Source organism: Gadus macrocephalus, chromosome 1, assembly GCF_031168955.1.
Source record: "Gadus macrocephalus chromosome 1, ASM3116895v1".
NCBI lineage: Eukaryota > Metazoa > Chordata > Actinopteri > Gadiformes > Gadidae > Gadus > Gadus macrocephalus.
The window spans coordinates 12,431,836-12,459,123 of NC_082382.1; the positions used below are offsets into that span (position 1 = coordinate 12,431,836).

A 27,288-nucleotide genomic window follows, 5' to 3' on the forward strand; every position below is an offset into this window, starting at 1 on the left:
CAGGCCTCAAACTGACAAACGCTTTGTCTGCTAATGATTCAACTCTGCTTACATCCAGCAGCTGAAAAATAGCTTCCCATTAGGATAACATTTAGAAATGTCAGTTACTTATTGATTCGCCACTGTCCGCCCCAGTGCTAACCAATTCATTTTGTGAATTACCATAAATTGGCTTTTAGGGAAGTATTTAAAATGAAGATAACTGTTGAGACCGTGATATAGAAGAAACCAGGGGTTACAAAGGGTTAGTAAGGCATCTAATGTGTGCTCAGAAATGACAGCTTCCTCTTCCATTACCCCAAATATCCATAACCTTGAGCCACTGAAATCCACCTGAACTAATTGATGTGAACCTGCCCCTGGAGACTGTGGGCGGGGGCATGCTGTCGATTGAGCGAAAACACCAAAGATTAGATCAGGGAACAAAATGCATAATTATCTCAGCCGGTACCTGGTACCAGATAACAGCAATTATTGGAAAACAGAGAGAAAACAAATACACACAAAGCACCCCAGGATATGGCCTAATCGAGGTGAAATCCCAACATGGGATACATAATCATCTGTGCCACTGATAATTGTATTCTGTGTGGACTGCTTGCTAATTGTATGTTGACCGATGTTCACTAAATAGCAATTTGTTTTGCTCAACAAACAGCATAGCTTAGCTAGCAACAGAAACAGAAAAAGAAAAAAACTGGTCATGGGAAAGTTTTGAAAGTGGTCAGCATTGTTTGAAATATCTCGATAGTTTGTCCTAGCCTGGAGAGCAACCTGATCAAGTGACCTCACATCCTGTTTCAGATCAGTCTGGACCTGTAGCCGCCCACATCGATCTCCTGAAATGACTATCTAATCGCAATCAGGGACTGTGTCGTAGTTGATGACATAACAGAGCCAATCTGGGACTGTGTCGTAGTTGATGACATAACAGAGCCAATCTGCGACTGTGTCGTAGTTGACGACATAACAGAGCCAATCTGGGACTGTGTCGTAGTTGATGACATAACAGAGCCAATCTGGGACTGTGTCGTAGTTGATGACATAACAGAGCCAATCTGGGACTGTGTCGTAGTTGATGACATAACAGAGCCAATCTGGGACTGTGTCGTAGTTGATGACATAACAGAGCCAATCTGGGACTGTGTCGTAGTTGATGACATTACAAGGCCTATCAGGGACTATGTCATAGTTCATGATATTACAGGGCTAATCAGGGACTGTGTCGTAGTTGATGTCAATAAAGGGCCAATCAGGGTAGGTTTGGTAGTTGATTACATCACAGGGCCAATCTGGGACTGTGTGGTAGTTGATGAGATGACAGGGCCTACCAAACTGCAGTAGTTGATGACATCACAGGGCCAATCAGAGACTGTGTGGTGGTTGATGACATCACAGAGCCAATCACGGAGTGCGGTAGTTGATGACATTAAAGGGCCTATCAGTGACTGTAGTAGTTGATGAGATCACAGAGCCAATCAGGGACTGTGTCGTCGTTGATTTTTTTCCTGGCAAAACAGTAATTGTGTCTCCCGAAGCACTGAGCGGAAACGTTAACATTAGTAGAGTAAACACCGCCGTAAGTGCAGTTAACAACAATTAAACGTGAACAAGAGTATGCGCTAGTGGGATTTCACAGCAGCAGAAATACATTTGAGCTGTTCGCCTTTATCCCGTGTATCCACTGAACAGCACACCATGATGGCGTCACATGTTTTGTTAAGCTGATTAGCTGAAGGAATTTGTCAAGGAAAGTGCTCCCGCCCACTGAAAGCGTATGACTGATGTGGGGGGCTAAAGGTCCAGACTGATCCGCTAGGCAAAACAGAATGGGCGGTCACGTGATCAGGATGGCCTCCAGGCTAAGGATGACCATCCTTAGCCTGAGGAAAACAATAGGCTTCCCCAATCCAATTCATCCTTATGACTGTAAGGTCGTTATCAAGGTGAAATGTACCTTGATAACAGCAATCATCAATGTGTATCCATCATCTCTGTGAGTGTGTATGTGCGTGGGGGTGCATGGGGCTTCTATGTCTGGTAGGTGCATGGCAACAAGAGCTACTCATTACATCTTGACTATAAACCATCTCTATGGTGCGGTGCGGTAGAAGGCTAGTGGCGATGAGCGCATTTGGTTTTGTTTTCCGGTACATCAAAGGCCTGTAAAAGGAGACAAAGAAAGACGCCTGTTAGATCAGCCAGCAGGCAGAATAAAGGACACAAATAGCCGCATACAAAGTGACCGATGATTCGCCTCCCCCACCCCCCCCCCCCCCATATCCTCCCCCTCCTCCCGGTACCTCAGAGTGCAATGATACGGGCCGATAATGACCCTTTACAGACAGGAGGGAGGGGATGCAAGGCACTATGTGACCACGCCAAGTCCATCACCTCTAAGCTGCAGAAGCATCCCATCCATTGTGCTCCAAGAGGAAGATGAGCCAAGTCAATGCAAAAACATAAAACGCAGGAAATGGCCTCCTCTACTCAAACGCAGCGTGAGAGAGTGAGGGAGAGCGTGAGAGAGCGAGCGATTGACATTAGCATGCAAGAGGGGTAGGACGGGGGCAGGGAGGGAGGCTGGAGAAGGGAGATTGAGCAGAGGGGTTGAGTGACATACCGCCACTACAATAGAGGGGCGAGAGGGTTTGCAGTGAGGCTTGGGAGAGAAACAGAGCTGAATGAGAGGGGAGTTAAAGATTGATCCTGGCGAACAGAGCCCGTTGCATACTCAAAATAATAGGAGGAGATCAACTCTGAACTATAATACCAACCAAGAATGAGAATGATTTGTCGTTTCGATTTATGATAAAGGACTGTTATGAAAAACAGACCCAGGCTGGTAACACAGAATGAGATGGGAATGGTTTCTGGTATGAAGGACGGGTGTGTGTAAAGTTGTCTTAGAATAGTCCACCCCCTTGTGGACAATTGTGGTATTTCCTGCATTTCCACTACAAGCATGATCAAATGATCAGTGACAGATCACTTAGAAAAATACTAATAAAGATAAATCCCAATTCATTTATAGATGGCAATATTGCTGGACGTTTTAATGGGTGCAATGCATTAAATATATTACTGTTGGTCCATTTTTCTGTCAGTCAATAAAGAACTTGAACATCATACAGTATGTTAATTTTAGTGCAAGATCATAAACTTGAATAATCCCATTGCCGTTTTTAACTACACAGCTTCAAAGCAGCACAACAATGCTATTTATCTAGGTTAAAAGCCTAGACGTATCCGTATTTCTATCTCCCATGGCTCCGTATTGCACTTGCTTGCCAGTGCCCATGGATGTATGGAAGATCAATATAAAGCACTCAAGAAGGATCTCACGGCAGGCGAGTGAGAACATAAGGAGAAACAACGGTATCCTAGGTGGACGGTGAAAAGCTTGAACGTGTGACTCAATACCATATTTCAGCATAGTCGTTTCAGAGAGATTAGGGTACATGAAGGTTATCGTGCGTAGAACATTCTCCTGCAGATTGAAACAGATTGTCGAGTACAGCTGTTCGGCCCCTAGCCTGCGAGCGGCCATGCGGAAGAGAGGTGGAGGCAAGGCATGGACCGAAACACAAGCATGTGGGTCGCGAGGACAAAGCCAGGATGGCGAGGCAGAGAATCTAAGGGAGAAGGAAAATTATAACTGAAGGTCAAGATGAAGACGTATTACACTGCTCAAGTCTTTTGAGATTCAGAGGAGGACGGACATCTAAACCAACCAAGATGCTATGCAGCTGGCATTTAATTTGATCCTTTAGTATTCTGGGTCTGCAAACTGTCTTGAAGGCCTTCTCTATCCTGAGGCCAACAGAACCGATAGAGCACCATCTTTCCTGAGGGAGGATTTAAACCTTTTTACGACCAAATAGTTACATCATTAAATAATCAGGGAATATTATCACAATCACGTCTCTTGGGTTCACAGTTTGCTGATATTATTATTGTCAACATAGGATGCACCAGTCTGTGGTATGCTATGATTAGATTGAATCTGTCATTTGTGGAGTAGCTGCATATATTATGCCAAGGCACCCAAGAATTAAAGAAGTCAAACAAAATGAAAGTAAATAACGGGTGAATCAAACGGAAACCAAATACGAACAACAAGACAAACACTCAGAATGCATTCAGGATGCAGGTTTGCCAGCCAGAACACGACGTTCACAACCTTGGTGTCAGTGATGCACATGCCCTTTGACGTCTTGGCACAGTGGCTATTATGTAACCATTAGTCATAACCCTGGACCCACATCCCCAGAGCTCCTTCAGCTGAATCCTCTTCTCATGCACCCTGCGCCCCTCTCTGCGCTCAGCCCCTGCTGGCAACGCCAGGGCCTCATTATGGGCTGCTTCAAACCCCACAATGCACAAACACCATTCAGTGCCCCCAATCCCCCCCCCAAGGAGAGCTACGCCCGTCGCTGAGATGTGCCACAGAGGACTCTGACGCCCGGTCCTCTTGCCGGTCTCTCTGTGTGGCCCCTCAGTGCTCCAGCTCACAGCTGCAGCATCAGGCAATGACAAACAAGCTAGCCGTTAGCTCCATTAGCGTCCCGGGTCTATAAATACCCAGATGGTCTAAAGTGGGTTTGGTTGGTCAAATGCCAGGCTTCGGTCAGCCTTTTTATTTTTTATCTTTTGCTGCCCTTGCAGAAGCAGCCATCGCTCCAATGTCGGCACGCGAAACAACGGATACGTTTCCCTTATTCTCTGACTCTGACTCAACGACCTCCGGAAATCCTCGCCCGCACCTGCTTTGTCATATCCCCTCGTGTGAAGCACAGGGCATGGCCCCGTTCTGTCGTTTTCTGGGTCTGTCAGCATGGACAGTGAATCACTGGGTGTTGCTTTGGTCCAAGAGGAGATGATTCAAATTATGAATTCAACCCACTCCAACCCCCAGTGTGCTAATTGAAAGGTCATACACAGTGCCCTTCCATGGCGACAAGACCGCCCTGAATCGGACTGGTTTACTCTCCTACAACGACAGGGCTGCGTCCATACCAGCAACACCCTGCTACTGCTGTTATTGTTTTGGTTGTTGTGCGTGGAGACTGACTTTCAGTCATGGAACTCCATGCCTCCCCGTACATTAAGGTTATGCGAAGTGACAGCAAGCGGTCATTCACATGGCAGTGTACGTGTCCGGCATGTAGTCCCACTGCTCACCACGGGCCCTGGGCATGTGTGGGACCACGCCAGGCTGGCAGCCCGTGTGGCTCTCGCTGCGTGAGCAGAGTCCACAGAACCTGTGCTCTCTCCCCGCCCAGCAGTGTGCCGTCAGCCTCTTACAGCCAGTCATGACGCACTTGGTTTTTCCTCATCTCTTGCGTCACTGGGGCAGGCGCTGTACAATGAGAATTAATTTACATTCACCGCCAGCCAATACAGGGCGGAGGGGGCGGCGGGCATTTGAGCATCGCCTGCTCTACCGAACACAGTCTCCTCAGGATGTGAGGCATCGAGTCCCTTAAAGGGCATACATATGATAAAGCCAGCTTTCTACAGACCTAGGAGAAGGACACAGAGTACACCTCTACATCCACAATAAGGCTGTGGTTGTAGCTCCTCTCCACAGTTAAATGAAAGGGTTATCAGGATTACTAAAACATCCCCATCACTGGAGCTTTGTGCAGTCCGGCTTGTTTCCATATTCCACTGCACCAGCAGTTTGAATGAAAACTGGTGAACTAAATGGCCCCTGTCAAAGTAAAAGCCCTATCCTGGCTACTAATTACAGCGTTGTGACAGGAGTGACAATCACCATTATACTCCAGAAACACATTGAGGCAACACACACCGAGGCACAGTGTTAAACAAAGCGTCAACATCGGGTGGGCTGTACCTCAGCAACCTAAACACTTGTCAAGTATTTTCTGTTGGTGCATCAGCAGGCCCCTCAGGGCCATGAGGGGGAGTCATGAGGCAAGACCCCCACCCCCTCCCCCGTGACCACCAACGTGCTGCTGTTACAGCGCGCGTGCCTCCAATGATAATAATCAAGAAGAGCAGAAGCCCCACAAGCGATGGTGAAAATACATTATAGGAGTGAGACAGGGCCTCCTTGTAAGAGGAGGGTTCCAGCAACGCTGTGTCCCAGCAACGCCTGGCATGAGTCACAACTCAAGCAGACTCATATTGCCGAATGCTAGATCACCAACAACAACAACAACAAGACTGTGTTCCACATTAGCAGTCGCTTCCTTTTCTTTTAGCACTGGTTGGGACTACTCAGAGTGGTAGTTTCTAGGAAGGCTTGGGGGTGGGGGAGGAGGGGTAGAGGGGATACAGGGCCCTGATACTGAAACGGAGCGAGAACAAAACAGAGATTTCATTTTTCGTCATCATGAAGAAATTTTCCATAGGGAAAAAAATCGCAATCTCGTGCGGGCGTGACTAGTGCTTTCCAGCGCTGTTCCACCTAACCAGAACAGAGGGATTAGTGAGGGAAGCGGGGAGAATCATGCTTGACCCGCACTCCAACACGCCGAAGACAGAGAAGGAGGGAAGATAGCGGTCCATTATCGGGCCTGAGTGACAAGACCAGATTGCCTATGAAGGATTCGGCGGAGGGCCGTGAAGGTCTCGGCTCTCGCTCATTAAGCTGACTGATACCTCCATCAGGTGGAGAGATGCATCACGCTGATAACGCCACCGCTTGGCCCGGTCGCCCAGCAGTGAGACGGGCTTAACCACACCGCCGGGAGGCCCGGAACCGGGCCTCCCGATCACTCCGTCTCAAGGAGGTCGGCGCTTAAATGCCACCCGTTTTTTGCGGGATAACACGTCTACCCATTGGAAAAACGTGGATTAACGAAATCTTGCATCTTGTCACATGTTTGGGTGAATGAGGTGAACACACACAACATGGTGGTGGACGGATAATGAGACGTCTTTAGGTGTCTTGGATGCTCTCCGAGGACTCTGCGACCACACGTCGTGCCATGTGATGTCTGCAGCAGACACCGGAAGCAAACAGCACAAACTCAAATAACAGAATCCCGAAAATAACTAAAGCGAGAGAACAAAACAGGGGGGGGGGGGGGGGGGGGGGTTGGGGGCAGGAAGGAGGGAAGAGAAGAGAAAATGAGCACTTTTCCATGTAGCGTGCTCCCCTGCAAACGGTCACATGGGTCTCAGATGGCCGGGGAGACTGAGCCAGTGGGACTAGGGCTGAGAGTCGGCTGAGAGTCGGCACACACACACACACACACACACACACACACACACACACACACACACACACACACACACACAAATGCATACACGCACGCTCACACACACATATAGCTGGGAGGAAGGCATGTGCCAAATCTGTGCTGGCACTGCATCACCTCCAAATTTGTCACTTTTCCCAGACATGGAAAACACAACACACACACTCACATGCCCATGTGGTCATTTCCCTTACAACAGACGCACCACACTATACAAGGACAGTTAAATGTTCCCGTCTGATTTCTCCTTGAAACCGGAGCCTCCCCCCTGCAGGACAGGGGCCGGACAGCGGCTGTTTACCAAGAAGAGAAAGAAGGGGGCAGAGAGAGAGAGGTGCTGGGTCTGAAAGCCATAGGTGACTCAGCACCGCCACTCAACAATAGAGACACTGCAATCCCCCCCCCCCAAGCCCCCCATACTGCCATCTGCCACCCAGGGGATGGGACCGAGGTAGCTCGGTCCGGACCCCCCTCCCCCCGCTCCGCCGCCCAGAGCGCGCTACTCACATGTCGTAGAGCCGGTACGCCATGGCGGAGCTGGGTCTCGGGGGCTGACACCCAGGGTCCCGTGCCCTCCGGGGGTCCGTGGTGCTCACCACGGCGCGCCACACGCTGGGCTTGTCCATCCTGGAGGAGTACTGGTCAGGGGGCTGTCGCGACGACGGGACGGTGTCGGGAGGCTCAGTCACATTCACACACTCCGTGCACACACGCGCTCGCTCTCGCTCTCTCTCCCTCTTCCTCACTCTGCTCCCTCTCTTTCGCTCCCAGTCACAAACACAGGCAGCCGGAGAGCCAGTGCACGTGATGTAACAAGGAGCGCCCAAGCAGCCAACGGGAGGGGGGGAGTATCCGTCTATCCGTGTGTGTGTGTGTATGTGTGTGTGCATCCGACTGTGTGTGCGTGCGTGCGCGTGTGTGTATCCGTCTGTGTATGTGTGTGTGTGTATTTATCCGTCTATGTGTGTCTGTATATGGGTGTGTATATGTGTGTGCATATGTGTGTGTGTATATATGTGTGTGTGTATACATGTGCGTGTAGCCTCGCAAGTGTCCTCGTGCGGCTCAGAGCGGAGGAGCTGTAGGGTGCTGCCGGTGTGCGGCTGATGCTCAGCCCGTGTGTGGACACCTGCTGAGCCGTGGGGTGGCGATACGTGGGAGAGGGAAGGGACAGGGAGGAGGGCTAGCTGGAACAACAAAGGAGCCTGCAGCCCGGGGCAGGGCCACCGGGGGGACGGATCATCCTCTCGTCTCATTAAGACGGACGGGCTGGGAAACCACGTCGCCACTCCACCCTCTTATTCCACCCCGGATAGTACGGTCCTTCACCGTGCCACGTGATTGGCTCCTTGGTCTCCATAGAAACAGGAGGATGTGTCAGAGGTAGGGCTCATTATCATGCCATTCTTCACCCGTTCTCCTTCCCTCTCTGCTTCCTTTACCCTCCCTGTCTCTTTCCCCTCCTCTCTGCTACTGTCTCACCCAATCTCCAACAACCCCTTCAAAACCCAATTTTCTAAATAAATAAATAATAATAAATTCTCTGCTTCACCTACACCACAACCTCCTCTCCTCTCCCTCCCAGCTCCATCCCCTCCTCTCCTCTCCCTCCCCTCCCTGCTCCATCCCCTCCTCCTCTCCTCTCCCTCCCCTCCCTGCTCCATCCCCTCCTCCTCTCCCTCCCCTCCCTGCTCCATCCCCTCCTCCTTTTCTCTCCTCCATCCCCCCCTCCCCCTCCTTATGTTCCCTTCTCCGGTGGAATCGATGCGTTCCTCTGTAGCGTCTCTTTCAACTGCCGCGGCTCTCCTCTCTAATGAGGCTGTGGGAAAATAAGCAGTCAGTAGGTAAAGGCGCTCTTCACCACGCGGGCCAAGAGCGGACAGATGGTGTGTGGCATCGGAAACAAGCGCGTCTCGGGAGCATAAAAAGCAAAATCAGTACATAATGGAACGGAGTGAAAGAGGAAGGGGATAATGAGCAGGGAAGAGGTGACTTTACCAGTATGAGTGTACCCAGTTTTTCCTCTTTTTTCTCAATGGATGACACACAGCGAACTAAATATGCATGTGAAATGAGAAGGAATTAGAGTGGCTTGCACTGCCCTTGCATCATAAAGACATCACATAAAAATCGGGGAAATGTTATAAATCAAATATAAGGAAACCGATAAAATAAAAAATAAAGGGCTCCCCATTGTTCCGGCGAAGACAGGGAAAAGAATAATATCCTCTTGGGATGATTCATTTGCGATCGCAAACCATGACAGGAATAAAAAAAAAAAAACGTGAGAGCATGTTTATTATTCCAAAACAGACGGTAAATAGTGTGACAAATGTGTGGCTCAGCATCAGCAGCATCCTCTGGCACCCTGTCTGGCAGAGAGGCAGCTGTTGACAACCATCGCCTGGCAACCACGTCCCAGGCAGGCCGGTGTGCAAGGGGACGGGTTGTAACCAGAGCCCCAGAGCCCTAGCCCTGCACAAGACACCAGCACCCAGGGGTACCAGGCTTAGACTGTGCGGTTAGCCAGAGAGAGAGAGAGAGAGACAGCCAGGGAGAGAGACAGAGAGAGAGACCGCGAGAGCGAGAGAGAGAGAGAGAGAGAGTCAGCAAGAGAGAGAGATGGAGATGAAGCCATTTCATTTGCCAGGCCTTTTAATTGGGTACAATACTCCCTTACACAACCAGCTAAAAACAGATGCCTAGAAGGAAACAAATGACAAATTAGCTGCAGTAATCCAATTTCACCAACAGTATAGGTCATCTTGGAAACAGGGTCTTTACAAATGCAAGCAGCGAGAGACCGAGACGGAGAGACCCCCCTGTACTGAAAACACAAGCACAGTCCCAAGAGGGGGATTGTGTGTTCTACCTTCTTGGAAACTTCTACGGCACAAATCAATTGTCATCAAAGTTAAAAGCAGGGGTGGGTGGTGCTTGGAAATCACTGTAGTCTGTACCGGTGTGTGTGAGTGTGAGTGTGTGAATAGTAAATGCTCACTTGCATACTACAAACGCCTGTTGCATCATTTCAACCTGGGGTCGAACCACGAATGGCGTCGATATGCCCCCCGCGTCACGCGCCCCCCACAGAGACAGGGAGGCGCCCCGCTGCAGGGCTTTTGTCTGGAGCATGTACTCTCGGCGCTCTGCCGTGACAGCCAAGCACAGCTGTGCACGGGGAGCTGCTGCCAACTAACACAGCTCTCAGCAAACTGATCGGGGCTGTACGTCCTCACAACGAGGGGCCGGAGGACTGTTCAGCTCAGCGATGGAGGGAGAGAGCGAGAGACACCGACGGCAAGAGAGAGAGAGAAAAAGTAAGAGAGGACGAGAGAGAGCGAGCAAGAGACACCGACAGCAAGAGAGGGAGGGAAAAAGTAAGAGAGGGCGAGAGAGAGCGAGCGAGAGACGGAAAGCACTGCAAGGAAACTTTGAGTGGGGGCGAAGACGTGATCAATGTCCATCCTCACGGAGGGGAGCTGGGGGAGCCCGGGGCAGAGCATTAGCAGTCGGCTCACACACGCTCACACAGCCAGCAGAGGAGCGGGGAGCAACACACACGCTGCCAAATGGACAGATGTGCCAACAGGGGAGCCACCAACCATTTGGGTTTCAACACACCTGTGTTATAGAATTCTAAAGCCATGCTATGCTATGCTATGCTATGCTATGCTATGCTATGCTATGCTATGGCCACTACAAGGAAATATGCAACCACTTACTAAGGAGCGCACACATACACAGATGGGCTCAAAACAATAGAGTCAATTCGAGAGCCATTTAAGCCATTGCTTTTGATTGTCTTCCTTTATTCTTGCCCTGCAGACCTCGATCACAGGCCCATCACCCTGTGTGTGCATTTGTGCGTCAAAGCATGACCACTCACACACATCTTCCATACAGTGTTGGGTGGTGGGCTCTCAGTGCCAACCACCCCCTCATTCCATATGGCCCCTCTTGATCCAGCAGGACGGGCCATTCCAGGACACACACACAAGCACGCGGGCAGACACACACACACACACACACACACACACACACACACACACACACACACACACACACACACACACACACACACACACACACACACACACACACACACACACACACACACACACACTTAAAAGCAGAGACATATTGAAAAAGGGTTGGCTTTAGCCTCACAGGAAGTGAATACAGATGAGCTGCAGCCTAATTGCCTCCTCCTTGCCCTCTTGAAGGAGCAGCCAACTGCAGCGCCTCCTCACTGAGCACAGCCTCAAAGTGTCAGGGAATCACAGTGCGGGCAGCCCACAGAATGCCAATGGGCCCAGGGAGCTTTGCTGGGCGGGGAACATGTCTCCATTTGCCCCTTCGAGCGTGGAGAGGTATTCAGGCCGAGTGGCTTTTAGACGGTACAAATGGTTGCAATGATCCGTTTTGTTAAAGGACCAATCAAAAAGGTTCATAAATAATGGTGTTCAAACAGAGCGTTGTGACATAACCCCACCTAGTGTCCTGGTCGTAGGACAAACACAGGTGATGCAGTGCACTAATTCGGGGTCTGCTGCTCTGTGCAGGCCACAGTCAGGGACACCGCAGTACATACAGGGAGCTTGAGTATTGGATCATACGTGATCGCCGACATATTTGAGAGGCTTAGAGAAGCATTTATAAACAAATGTAAACAGGGGAGTTGTGTATTCTGAATATAAAAACGACACTTTGAAATTGGTTAAGAAGTGAGAACATCGGTGCTTTTTTAGAAAACGCAGCCAGTCTTGGCCTCTCTGATACGGTGGCGACGTTCACGCCAATAATCCAAAGGCCAATGCGGTGTTCATGTTTATATGTATACGAGTGGTTCCACACAAGGGCCGTGTTGGTGCTCTGACATTGCAAAGAAACAGGTAAATGCTGCGTGCTACAGCTGTGTCCACACTCCGATAAAAGGCTCCCGCTGATCATCTGTACTCATCACAGTCGACTGATAACAGGAATAGCAATGCCACTTAATGAAACAGAACTCACTCCATTTGGTCTTTGCCTGTTCCAGATGATTGCATTATGCAAATGAACAGTTAACCAACCAAACAAAAGTAAACCAATAGAAGACGTAGGCTACATCCAAAATGAAAATACACACCATTACTGATTTTACACTTCATAGTAAAATATGGTGTGGGGGGGGGGGGCCTAGAACCACAACACAAATGAGTCCTCACAATGACTGCAGCGCTCTACGCCCTATGGCTTATTTCCTGGAGAGTGAACACACACTCTGTCCGGTTTTACTGTAGCACGGTTTTGATTGTGTTGCTTTGTGTTCCTGTTTGGAGAGGAGGGTTGAATGTGCTGTGACAGATGAACACGGATGGATCAATCTGTGCCTGCGGATCAGCGGGGAGCCTCATTTAGTCCTTTAACTAAGCTGCTCTGCTGGGTTCCTTGTTTCCAATACTGGCCTGGGAGAGAAGCAATGGAGGAAATTAAAATCTGCTCGCTCTCTGTGTGTGTGTGTGTGTCTCTGTGTCTCTGTGTGTGTCTGTGAGTGTGTGTGTATGTCTCTGTGTGTGTGTGCATGCGTGTGTGTGTGTCTCAGTGTGTGTCTTAGCGTGCGTGTGTGTGTGTGTGTGTGTGTCTGTGCATGCATGTGTGTGTGTGTCTGTGTCTGTGTGTGTCCACATCAACCAATAGAGACAGTGAGAGGTACCAAACTTTACAAACAGCACTATTGTCTGCTGACCACCAGATGGCAGTGCTTCACCTCACACGCCACACTCAGGACCCCAGAGTGCCTATTGATTATTGTAATAATAGTGGTTTACTTTGCAGTGCACACTGTTTCAGGGAATATAGCTCAGCAAGAAATATTTGTACACCCCACTGCTTATTATATGAAGAGGCGAGGGAAGACGAATCGAAAGGCTTGATCAGAGACACAAAGAGGGTGAGGACCGTTCACGATGACAATCTGCACAGCTCCACACCCAACGTGGTCAACAACACGGTAGGGCTGAACATAAATAAATATAGCTATTATTCACGCATCAAAAAATCCACCTTACACACGTTTTCCTAACCCCTGCAATTAGTGTCACCGGCTGGAAATATGGAGCTCCCCCGCTACTGCTGACCTCTGACCCTGCTCAGGAAGAGAGAGGTTGGGCATTTATTTTTCATGGAGTTGTCGCCTGTCATAACATGGCTGTGTAGGCTGGCTACCTCCCCCGTAGAGAGAGTGAGTGAGTGAGAGAGAGAGAGAATCAGCAGTCAATAACATGGCTCAAAAGGAGTTCAGATGCTTGCAGCACCACACTCTTCTCAAGGAAACACAGAACCGCGACCCCTGGTGACCTCCGAGGCCTTGCTGTAAGTTCTCTAAGGGCAGTGGGGAGGTTGAAAGGCTTGTATTTCAGAAAGACCTATTTGCACTGTGTCATTTGTTAAGCCGACCCCATCAATCCTACAGAGGCAATCCTGGGTCAGGTATGCTGTGGCTGCCAAGTGAAAAGACATACTGAACCACAACTAAACTTACTTGAATGTGAAATAAGTTCTGTTCTGGGTCAGTTTGTCTTTTATGCAATGTATGCAATCTCACGCATGCTTTCACAACAGAAAGACAAACTTTGAACTGTGTTTGCTGATTGCTCAGTCAGCAAGTTCCTACTGCTAACCAATCAAAACATAGTCGGCATTTCATCAGCTTCAAAAGCGAGCAATGGTCAAGCAGGTCCTCCCATTATCGATGAATGAAGGTTCTCAATGTTCTAATGTTTCGATTTTTCCTTGGCAATACATCTTCGTCGTGGAGGCAATAAGCACTGTTTAAGCCCCAGGCTAACGGTTACAGCTCTGATGAGGCTTATTGCCCTTATTAGGTCTAGGCAGGGGGGAAATCTTCCGTGCGTGGAATCTAATCCTTCTCTTATAAGTCACTCAGTCACTGGGGGCATTCGTCCCCGACCACTACATCACGGGGCCAGCCAGTGTCTCATCACACTAACAGCTGTATCCCACTGCCTCCGCCGTGGACTGGCACCCGCGCTTTCAAGTCGGATTTCTTTCCAAGACTAACACCCCCGACCCCCCTCCCTCCCCCCCCTCCTTCCCCCAGAGCTGGGGAATTGCAAATTACGCCGCCCCATCAGATGGAGAGAAGCGTCAGCCATGCAGCGAGACCCCCCTGGGCTGGCCCTAGATGAAGTGATAGGCTCGGTGGCGGACCCCCCTGCACCTTCCACTTCCTGCTTTACCACTAATCCCTCCCTGGATTACATCCCCTAAGGTACGCTAGGCGGCGGCGGGCGACACCGTAAAGGGTTTAACACCAGGCCGTGGTACCCTGGCCTCTGTGTAACCTCAGGCAGCGGGGGGGGGGGGGGGGGGGGGGGCCCGATCAGATGGATCAGGACACACTTGATCATGACTCTGAATGAGACACCTGCGTGCCAGGTGTCAGCCGTGTGAAGGTCTTTGTGCTCTGTGGATACGTTTACCCAGTTCACAGCTCAGAGACTCCGACACACAGGTTTAAAAGGAAAAACTGCTATGGATAATATGTAAAGAAGAAATAAAGAAAATACAATCATCTTTTCCAATCAAGCTGCTTTTCCATGCATGGACATTACACTTTGAGATTCTCCTTTCCATTTGTATAAAGGCCTATGCGCGCACCGTGTGACAACTGCACAAACAATGCCGGGAATGGGAAGCTATTCCGAGCATTGACTAAATCAAACATGGGAGGGATACGGATAACAATCTGACACCGCAATGTCAAGCATAAGCAGTACCAGTCCTGATGATTTAGCAATGCACGCTTGAGGTAGATAGCAGCGCTTGGGTATCTCATCAGTGTTGTTGCGTGCTATGTTGTGTCAGAGCAAATTTTGGCTGTTGTGAGGAATTACCCAGCTAAAGTTATTTGTATATTATTACACACACACACACACACACACACACACACACACACACACACACACACAGTTCATGTTCACCACCGCACACACACACACAGAGTTCATGTTCACCACTGCACACACACACACACACAGAATGGCACAGGTTGAAATGAACCTTATCTAACATAAACAAGAAGGGGAGCTGCGGATTGCATAAAACGTGCCAAATCGGCACACTTTGTTTCAGTCGTCGCTATGCTTCAAGGTACGCTCAACGTCCTGTTTGTACAGTCTTTTTTTTTGTGGGCACACTTTCAAAGGCAAATGTTTGCAGAGTTGAATGGCCCAGCTCTTAGTAAGCCTTGACCTGTTCTACGGCGTGGGTGTACGACCTCTCCGTGTGTGGCATACTGTCCGTCGAACACTGACAGATGCCTGGAAGCACAGGTTACTGTAAAAAAAACAGCTCTGTTTGGAAAAGGGAAGAAATAACACATGCATGTTAAAATATAGGGAACTGAAAGTGTGACAGAAAACAGCAATGGGAGTTTATTCAGCGGTTATGTCCATGGAGAAATGACTGAGAAGAGAAAATCGAACTGAATGTTGGTTAATGTGTAGAAAATGAGACCAGATGAAGTGTAACAGGCCACTCTATACGTGTCACAATCTTTGATGCCTTAAAACCAACGACAAGATCAAAGGCAACACCTGGATTACAAAGAAGCTGAAAGCTGAGAGAGACAGCTAGCTGTTCAATGGACTGAGGAAAAGCCTTTCTCCCAGAGCTGGTCCCTCCATAATATCCTCCCTGCCCAGAACACAGCTCAGATAATAGGATCTGTGGGGACACACAAACACGCATCAAGCCCTGTGACACGCCTGAAAGCACAGAAAAGCACAGACAGAGACACGCACACAAAAACACAAATATTTAGCATCTATGTATTTAAAGTCAACCAATTTGTGCTTTCAACTTGTACTCAAACACACGTCACTTTTTAAACATTATGCTTCTGTTACTGCTGCTTTCTGGTTTTGCTTTGATATTTTGCCTTTTCTTACTTAAACTGCATTGGGAGAAGCCATGGAAATGTAATTGTACCCGGGTATAATGACAAAGATAATTCTTCTTCCATTATATTCCATAATCTTCATCATCAACAGAATGTCATTTCAGACAAGAAGATGTATACCCTGTGTGTGGAGGATGACCAACAAACCTAATGTAATAATCAGACACATGTGAAATCCATTATATACTTCACAACTGACACTAGAGAGGACACAATATTCAACCATCTGGCTTATAGAATTACACAAAACAAAAGCTACGATCCCCTCACCCCTGCTGACAAAGTAAATCAATGAAAAACTACAATTACATTTGACACACAAAATTCAATATTGGGACTATTCAAATGTTAATCAATGAACCATATCCCACCACGGCTGCAGATTAACATTTCTTAATCACATGTATAACCTGGCCTTGTCTCCGTGAACCAAAGACCACCTGTTTTGTTTTGTTCTCATGTCTTCAGAGCACATAATGTGCAGGTGCACACAGCATTGAAAGCAATCCCAGCGCCAACACACACACACACACACACACACACACACACACACACACACACACACACACACACACACACACACACACACACACACACACACACACACACACACACACACACACACACACACACACACACACCATTTTAAATTCCTTATTCCGCATCCTCATTTCACCTCACGATAAAAATGTATAAACGGTAGGAGTGATACAGCACAATACCCTCCGTGTTCTCTTCTGCTCCTCTCCCCTAGAGAGAGAGAGGACCAGAGGGGGAGGGAGGGAGGGAGGGAGAGTTAAAGCTACATAAGGCCACATGGACCCATTTGTTCCAGATCCCGGGCCTTCATGGTGCAGTGCGAGGCCAATAATTAACTCACGGGGCGATGAGGAAGGAGAGGTCGGGGAACATCAAAGCGAGCGGCGCGCCTTCCCAGTGAGAGAGTTCAAACACATAATGGGAACGGGTTCGCCGTTTCATTGGCCTATTAAATTATTTTCTGTGACTGACCATTCGGCGCAGGCTAAACTTTACAGAACAGTGCCGGTGGTGGAATACGTGCAGCCAGTAATGGGGACGATGTAGAGGGAGGCGTTTTATAGGCTCGGATGGGATGGCCAATCGTATGGGTTTCGGCGTTTCAGCCGCCAGAGGATAATTAAATAAAGGTAACATATAGGTTGGGGTTCCTCAAGGTCCTGTAATGTAACCTCCTATGTACGGCTCCCATATTACCTCGCTATTTCTAAGGAGCAAATAGCAAGCAAAAGCGCAATACTAATAAACATTCCTACCCTCAGGAGGGAGCTCTGCCGTGTGGAGATGCCTTTATGCATTTGTTCAAGCAAACCATGGAAACCGTGCTACTACCTTCACCTCTGATGAGCAACTCTTGATCATCTCATGACAACCCCCCCCCCCCCCCCCCCTAGCCACCCTGCGGGTAGATCACCGTCCATTATGTGTTTTCTCCCTGCATCTGCAATGTTCAGCGCAGCGCCCATTAGCCACTTGCAACGGAGCCAAAAGAAGGCCGTTCAGAGTAATCAATGCGCTGTGCAGTGTTATCGAGACTGGAGATCTCCGCCTCCATCACCACCGCCGCCTGCTCCACCTACACCACCACGGCTGCTGTAACAGCTTTTCAACGTGATGAAGACCGTGAGGCAACCGGGGGATATTATTAATGCATGAATTGAAGCCCAGAACCGAGCTCTGAAGCCAGTTTATTTATTTATTTTTACACAGTACTTCACATAAGAAGCGTGATCAGAAGCCAGAACGAATTCTTTCTTATGAAAGAAAATCATAGGAGGAAGTGCAACAAAAAGGACTTTGTTATTAAAGTACTTTTAAACAAAGCTCACAGAAAGATCCCTGAGGGATGTTTTGTGTGTGTGGCTCCAAGATATAAACCGCAGGCGCGACCCCATTCGACCTCCCGTCCGACCCCGTCAGGCGTGGACGTCAGCCCCACTAATCTACTGGGATGCCTTTCTCTTTAGGTGGCCGGGGGGCAGTGGAGGGAATCATACAGTAGAGGAGGGCAGGAAGGCGGATTTTCCAAGTGAGCTGTGAAGATGGGAAAGGGGGAGAGAGTACTGAACGGTGAGAGGAGAGAGTATGGAATGGTTAGGGGGAGAGAGTATGGAATGGTGAGGGGGAGAGAGTATGGAATGGTGAGGGGGGAGAGAGTATGGAATGGTTAGGGGGAGAGAGTATGGAATGGTGAGGGGGGAGAGAGTATGGAATGGTGAGGGGGGAGAGAGTATGGAATGGTGAGGGGGGAGAGAGTATGGAATGGTGAGGGGGGAGAGAGTATGGAATGGTGAGGGGGGAGAGAGTATGGAATGGTGAGGGGGGAGAGAGTATGGAATGGTGAGGGGGGAGAGAGTATGGAATGGTGAGGGGGGAGAGAGTATGGAATGGTGAGGGGGGAGAGAGTATGTTTCTCTGCTCCACTATGATGTGGACAAAAAGAAATGCACGCCTCTGGTCCTCACGTGAAGGTGCTCAGTTCACACACACACACACACACACACACACACACACACACACACACACACACACACACACACACACACACACACACACACACACACACACACACACACACACACACACACACACACACACACACACACACACACACACACATCAACCTTGGAGGAAACGAATAAGAGTAGTATTGAAATCCTATTTGCGGGCTTGAACAATAAAGAAGCCTAAAAATAACAGTGGTAGAGGGATGGGGAAGGCGAGGAAGGGTAGGAGTTTTTTTTGATGGATAGCTGCAGAAGGCTACAGACGCATGACTATAATGGTGATAGATGAGACATAGGGAGAATGAGAGATTGTGGAGGAGAGAGGAAAGCATTCAGGACAGTGTCTCTGTGTGATGGCGTGTGCGTGAGCGTGTGTGCTATTCCCTGCGGGAAAGGAAATGGAAGCAAAACCGGCAGCAAAAGTATGCGAGGCCAGCCGACCAAAAAGCGAGCGAGACCTTTTAATCCACGAGGCCACGGAGAACAATCAAACACTTAATGAGCTAGTGTTCCGGGCGGGAAACTTGGCACACGCGCATCACAATCAGCAGGAACTCAATATTTCTATCCTCGGATGAGAAGCGAGCTCCACGACGCTCGGGTCCAAACAGACCCTTATACAGCCGCTTTTCCTTTCATCATGGTTTATAAATGCAGCGCAACTGCAAGTAGATATTAAAAGGCAGTGCCCCAAATTATTGGTGCTTTAAGTATTAATTAAATAATGAAGCAATGTTACACTTGAACTGGATTAAATACACACAAACACACACACACTGTCAAAAAAAAAAAATCTATATATATCTAATCTATATCTATATCTATTATCTATCTATATATATCTCACACCCCTACCTTCAGGGCTCCCTCCATGGCTCCAAAGCCACGCCCCCAAAACACATGGCTAGCTCGTTAGTTTCAGCAATAGGTCTGCCTAGCCTCGTGGAAGATTACGGTCACGGGAGATGGAGCATGTAGACAGCTAGACAGACAGGTCAGCAAATATGACAAAAAAAATGCTACCAAAAAATAATCCCTAATAGGAAAATACTAATTTTGGCATTAAAGTGAACCAAATAAATTCCCATTCAAGATTGACAAATGCATGGTGTTGTACCTCAGAGGCAGAAAGTTGGATTCCATTGCTCATCTGCCTCCAACTTGTACGTCTCCAACACCCCTGGTTGTTACTCACAGCCAGAACAGAGTTGTTTTCAGTGTGAGCAAACATGGGGTACAATTCATCCACGTTTATTTCTTTTTTGACTGTTTTTTCCCCCACGAATAAATTAGAAAGCAGAAGGTGTCAGGTGACAATAGGTCAAATCACCCTGTGGGTTTTTTTTTTCAGTTCTCATCGTCTGTTCTGCTGAACTAGAAAGTGATTGCTCAAATGACACACCACTAAGCACCAGAAGAGAGCCCGCCCTGTGGTGGCCCGCTGCCACTGGGACACCACAGGTAGAGAGGCCCAGCGGTTGTGAAATTCCCAGTTTACAAACTGCAAAACAATAATTAAATTGGTCACCTTCTCCTCAAATGACCTATGAATACTTTAGACACGCACATACACACACCAGAATCTCTCAAGTACGGATACAGGCAAAAGCAATATTATATTGCAAACATTAAAATGGTCACCTTCAGAGTTGAGAGGACTCCAGAAATGACTTACCCATGTTCTGAATGTTATTGTTAGGGGTAAACACACACACACACACACACACACACACACACACACACACACACACACACACACACACACACACACACACACACACACACACACACACACACACACACAATTCAAATGGTCACTTCTATAGAAAGTGTGCTCTGGGTTTTATAAATAAAATGCATGGATATAAAGCAAAATGTACCCTCGAAAAAAGCTCAGAGAATAGATAAACGTAAAAGCACATAACATGCGATGATTCACACACTGAGGTTTGTCATACGAGTGAGTGTCTTCAGCGTCGGCAGCAGATAAACAAGCTGCATGATTGAATGTCCTGCCAGAGAGGATGTAGCGCAGCACTCCCAAAAGCAATGCACCTCCACCGCTTTCACCGGCGCTCTTCAGCCACAGAGACAGCCAGCAGCAGGTTCAACCGTGGACCCAGAGAGCCCTGCCGCCTCTGCACGGCGAAGCAAAGCCCTGAGTGGGATTCAGTGTTTGGTATTCATTTCATCACGCCAGATGGGAGGACCATTAGTGCGGTCCCCAGGGAACGTTGAGGAGTAAGTTAGGTAGGATCCACGCAACAACATCAACAACAACGACATAACTGACTTCTGATTTGATCCGTAGTTACCTTTCACAATGGACTTTAGGTCATTTTTACCACTTTCTGTTGAGTTTCTGTTGAAAAACTCAACGATAAAGTGCAATTTTAAGATCAGGGAGCCAAATGAGCGTGAAAAAAACGAATAGAAAATGCTGGTTTCAGAAAGTTGTAATAACCCCAAATAATCTTCAGAATCGTCTTTTCCAGTGCAGAGAAAAACACCTCATCATCATCAGCTGTAATGAATCAGCTGGAACCGTTGATAGGCATCACCATTAACAAGATGTATGGGGCAAACGCAGGTGAGAGGAGATGATTGTCAATTAATTAGAGAGCACACCCAACAGCAACAGCGATCAAAGAACCCCAGCGTCGCGGGCACGGCGGGAAAAACAATTCCCCCGATCAGTGTCTCAGCCATGTTCGCCGTCACGATCCATCTAACCCATTAGCTCTTTCTGCACCATATTCACGCAGAAGTACGCGCTGAACACAAAGGGAGTGTGTGTGGTATTAATTAACAATCAACAGTTTATTTTTTCTGAAAGGTTACCCCAGTCTTCACTTCACTTGATGATGCCTTAGGTTTTCAGAACCCAGAACGTTGTCGTTGTCTGAAAGTACGTGAAAATGTGTACGAAGTAGGAATTTGGATCAGAGATCTACGGATCAGGATTTAATGACAAAGAACAAAACTCGATTGGGAGCCAAGCATTCAGCTGTCCTCTGCAGCTCCTCCTTGTTCAATCGCAGCTTCGTAAAGCCAGCAGCACACTTCAAAACACTTGTTTTTTTTGGAAAGCCGAGACCAAATGAGTTCTCTGCGGACACACTTGTTTTATACTCGATGCAGTGTCAGACTAGCGGTGTGTATGCGTGTCTTTGTTTTCTCCGCAATCATGTTGTTTGGTTCTTACAACCCCAACAAACTCAGTTTCTGCAAGACGGATATGGACTGCTTGAAGGGTGATGAGCTTCGGGTACAACACACCGTAGTTTTGATCTAATGGGTTCTCTGTCTGGCGAGCTGGGTTAGGCCACATCGGGGACATCAAAAAGTGCTGAGTCATGAAATAAATATAAGTAAGCAGAGAGAGTTGCCGAGCGTGGGACATTTCTTGGACTCTCTGCCTTTATGCCCGGGGGCGATAGCGTGCAACGGTGATCGAACAACAACTGTTGTGAAACAAGAATTGTTTTTGAGCAAAAGCACCTGACATGTTGCATTGGCTGAAGAGCACACACACACACACACACACACACACACACACACACACACACACACACACACACACACACACACACACACACACACACACACACACACACACACACACACACACACACACACACACACACACACACACTCTCTAAAGGGGGAAAAGCAATAACGTTGTACTGTACCCAAAGGAAGCAGACTTCCACTTGCGGCAGGGAAAGCCTCTCCTGCTGCCGGCAGACACCATGTTCCCTCGGTTCTCCATCACTTCACCGGGCAACGAGGCGTGTCTCCTGCACAGGAAATACATACTTTAGGATCAACAAGCCTATGTGGTTTTTTTCAAGGACTTTTTACAACGAAAGACACATCATCTTTAACGGTTACTTCAGGGAACCAAGTCAACATGAGAATTGCGAGATGGGAACTCAATTGCAATTAAACTCATCTATCTTGCCCTAGACACCTTTTTCATGTTGATGGGTTTTAAGACTTTTATGACATGGGGATTTCTCCCCTGCAGAGTCCCTAAGGTCATAAAGCACACCGGTGTGAGCTGCCAAAGCGGTTACAGCAAAGCACAGAGCCGTATTATACTACAATAGTAAAACAAGTATTATTGTATACTATATATGGGAGTGAAAGTCTGAAGACAACCAAAAAGTTTATTATTACCCGTCACAAAAAAACACAAACTGAATATCCTCCTACGTGCTTACGTATATATAGAGAGAGATCTGTATTGAGATGGCCTTCAGATAAAAAACAAAGACGTCTATATTTTTTATTAGGAAGCAGTGCCAACTCCCACAAGCCACCCTTCTACTTGGCGCTGCTATGGCATTTCCACAGAGATACAATTCTCTGTGGGAGCCGATCAGTCCGGGACTTGCGGTGATCTTCACCACCTGCCTGGGGTGGCTGTGACACGCCAGCTGTATCTCACAGCCGGCTCAGTCTGCATTATTTCCAGCACTTCCTTCTGGTGAAAAACCCCCACTAAATACAATGCGTGTTTCAGTTCACCTGTTTCACTTCGTTATGGCGAAGGCTTGTTCCCTAAAAACGGTGTTCAAAATCCCATCCAGACGTTTGCATGTTTACGGTCTTCCTCAAAACTGATTTTGAACATGAGCGAGTTTTGAACACAAAGGGGGCTCATAAAACATGACAGAATTTCTCTCTGCTTTTTGCAGAGAGCAACCTTCAGTTTATTTCCAACAGAAGAATACTTGCAAAAGACTATAAAAACTCAATACAGACTGGGAACGAAAAAGGCATATAAGCATATAATCACCTCCCCGCATAGAGACCCTGAATGTTATTAGCAGCTAATGGCATCATGGCTAGCGCCATATTCTGCAGTTTCGGCTTAATCAATTATTCATTTAAAGAAATGCTAATGTCTCTCTGTACTCGGGCTCCGAGGGGAGCTGTGAACCTTGAACAAGGCTGAATGTATTTGTGCCAGGTTCCTATTGGTGGGTTCTGAAGAGAGGAGCGAAAGCGGGAGCGAGCGAGAACAATAACTTTTCAGATCTGCTGGCACTGCTCGTTATTCACACAGAATCACGTCAGTTCATGAACCGAAATTCCACCTCCAGCTAGGAGGAGGAATTTCTTTACCTCACACCCCGACATAGGAGTCCAACGTTATGTAGCTCGGCCCAATCGAACGGCGGGTCGTGTCATTGTTGTCATTACCAGGATTAGAACCATACTTGGAGGTTAAATCGTGTCCCAGCCACGTGGACCGATCAACAGAGGAACACTCAAGGACGAATGCGGCTGGCTCACTGCCTAGCTGCGCTCTCTCCCCCGATCCCTCTCTCCTGTGTGAGGAGCATCGCTCTCCATGGCAACAGGAGACGGACGAGGAAAACAAGAGGAGTTGACAGGCTCGTATGGTGGAGCCTCGAGAGATCCTGAGAGAAAGAGCTGGATGGGACCTGAGACTCTCTGTGGATGAGAATGATGATGATGAGGCCCTGACATAGACGGGCATGGCCCTGGAGGGAGGCCGTCTCCCCGGCTGTTTTAAGGACGGGTCAGCCCATCTTCACTCACCATGGTGAGCATGTCTTGTTAATGCCAAGCGGCACACATCGGCCCCTCCCTTAAACGTGCGCTGGCTTGGCTTGGTTTGGTTTGACTCTGAGCTTCTTGTTGTAATGAGGAATTGCATCTTCATTACAACAAGGCTACCTGCTTGAGGGTGTTTCTTTAACTAATGACGCGCTTTTCTTTAATCGATGAGACAATAACATAATAATAATATAATAATAATATTTATAGTAACGAACGATTAAAAACCAATCAAACAGTTATTGTATTTTGCGTACATTCCTGAAAGACGAGAGAGACCACGTCTCGCTCAAAGCAGCATCCTGACTTCACCGTACCTGGGTGGAGGCAGTCTGGTGCGCTGTGGCCCACCTCCGGAGACGGGACATCGCGGGCACGACTCAGCACAGCTCGCTGCCTTTAAACAGCTGTCAAGGACGCTACGTCTGTATTTATAGCAGGCTATGGATACTACCCTTACTGCAGTGAATGAAAACAAGTCGATGGGAAGTTTAACTCGTATCCATACAGCTTTGTACCTCAATCTTTAAACAAAAATTAAAGTAGGTTTAATACATTGATTGTGTTTAGTTCTATAAAATGGGAATTCTCTGCTATATTTGACAACATTTCTATTGCATTGTTTTAGCATATGATGCCGAATGGATCCACGTTGGGGTTGCTCGCGGAGCGCCCCTCCTGTTTGGACAAGCATCCGGCTAGTATGACCTACACCAACCCGCAGCAGCAGCAGCCGTGAGGGCCAAAGCTCTCCATTCGTTTACCGCTTTCATAATAAGGAGGTTTTATAATGCCATCTCTTTTTGTCTCTCCCCAGAGAGTTGGGTGAAAATAACAGCCACGTGCCACTGAGAATATTACATTTATGTTTACCTCCCCCGTCATAAAGCAAGAGCAGCACTGTGGCAATTCAACGTGGCCTTCCCTTCCCTTTTGCCCACCTTGGTGGAGAATTAATGTTCGGAAAATAACTAAAAAAGTGTGCACAGGTGTAATTTGTTCCAATCCTCTAAGGCAGACGGTGTATGGATAACAGTTACATTTGCCACCTCCATTCAATTCTGGTCATCTATATCGTCAAAGCGATTCTAAACAAGTAAATACATACAAAACGACACACTACACCTTTACCTCATGAATCCTTACTTCATGAGACTAGTAGCCTTCTGCTTGCAGTCGTTTGTGATATGTCCTGACTGTTTTAGAGAAAGGCCCAAGGATACAGTTTCATGGCCAGTATCAGGAGTCATACAACACTTTATCTCACCCCTCCTTCTATGTTACTTGCAATGAGTCTTAAATCTCCCTTGTGGAAGTTGTAACAGTCGCAATGGTGGTATCATTTGCATTGTGCTGTACGTGTAATGAAACACCAAAAAAGGTTCACACTTACTTTCACTCAACTAATTCACGAAACGAGGACAGAAGGCACGTATGGATTAAATTACCTTGCCATATTAACGTATCCCATCCACCATTGCCAATAATAGGTGACAAAGTCGCAAAAAGAGCGATCATAGCTATCCTCCTCGTTAGCTTCCTACATTAGCGGGGTCAATAACACCGCCAATTTTTCTATGTATGCTATAAAACCAATTCATACATTTTTCCCGCCCTATGAATTTGTACAATGGATAAAGCACCATTAAGCTGGAAGGGTGTGGTGAGGGGGTTGTAACTAAAAAGCTTTGTCGGCATGAAAGAACAATTACACAAAGGAACAATTACAAGAGAAAAGAAGGAATTTGGATCATTAATGTGATTTAGCTTTTGCTCACCAGTTCACAGCCACGCAGCTCTAACGATCCCTGAATGAAGCCATCCCTTTAGATGACAGAGTTCACCTGTTAAACGGTGTTGTGGTGTTTATCTCTCTCTCATTAGCCTTTCCAGTGTGACCATATTCTTACTTCCCCTCACAGTCAGCCATCCCCCAACCCACACCCACGCCCACACAAGTAAAGCTAGCTTTTGGGGATATGTCATATTTTTATAGCTGCTGGGAAGTCCAGAGGGTTCCCCGTGTTAACAATAAACTTTGAACAGGCTGGCTGTCTTGTATTATGACGATCATGCATATAAACCAGCCAGGGATATGGTAATGACTTTGAACCTGTAGTGTATCGTCATTGCGTTCACCAAATTTAGATAATATTTTAAACTAGGTTTCAAGAAACAAAAAAGTATTTGAAAACAGAATCCCTGTGTTGGCAATCACCAACTGCTAAACTGACCTCTCTCGCTGTGGACCTCCGGTTAAGTTTGCTGCAGCAAATTAGACCGTAAAGGAAGACTGAACAACAACAACAAGACAGGAGTGTAAAATTACATGCATACGCTTACAAGACAGCCAAAATTGCTATAATTTGCAAGGGCCAGTCAGTCATATCTTTTGGCTAAATTCTCCACACACTCTTCAAGCTCACAGATATCCATTTAGGGAAAAACATTAAAGCCAACAGTACCACAAGAATTTGGTGCCATCCTCGGCAGACATAACCTTCCGTTTGTCAGTCTAATTATAATTTGTAGATCAAATGTTACAATTGTGGTTTGTGTGCATTATACATCGATGGTGAATTGGGCAATCTTAAAAACATATTGACCTACCTGACCATTCTGGACACGTCACATTCAGACCTGAAAGAAAAAGAGAAAATGCTTTTGGTGAGTGATTGTGGTTGTTAACACTGAGGAATGAAATACAGTAGTTCACAAAATTCCTATGACAGAGATGCATAACCATCTATCTTATAGATGGAAATCAAAATTCAAATCAAATTATGTCAGTCACAATTGTGCCGATATTGTACATGAATGTGATATTAATTATATATTTATATAACAGAAAATCATATTTATTGCTTTACAGCCGCCTTGAAAAACTTTTGTTGCATCAGCTTGAAACGGTGGAAAAGGACAAACACTTCAACCCTTTCATAATGCCTCC

At 47.5% G+C, this 27,288-nt stretch overlaps 1 protein-coding gene across 4 annotated transcripts in view; it reads right to left on the reverse strand.

Annotated features, from left to right (window-relative positions):
• LOC132449284 (IQ motif and SEC7 domain-containing protein 1-like) overlaps positions 1-27,288 on the reverse strand; it is an 84,495-nt gene that overhangs the window by 46,198 nt on the left and 11,009 nt on the right. For 2 of the 4 annotated variants that reach the window (XM_060040969.1, XM_060041476.1), the window contains exons 2-4: positions 26,949-26,978; positions 22,439-22,546; positions 7,740-7,859 (exon numbers count right to left, since the gene is read on the reverse strand). In XM_060040969.1, coding sequence (XP_059896952.1) covers positions 7,740-7,859; positions 22,439-22,546; positions 26,949-26,978 — 258 coding nt within the window. Of the gene's footprint in view, positions 1-7,739; positions 7,860-19,863; positions 20,511-22,438; positions 22,547-26,948; positions 26,979-27,288 lie in introns of those variants that run through there. The other 2 variants (XM_060041028.1, XM_060041400.1) reach the window with 2 other exon arrangements.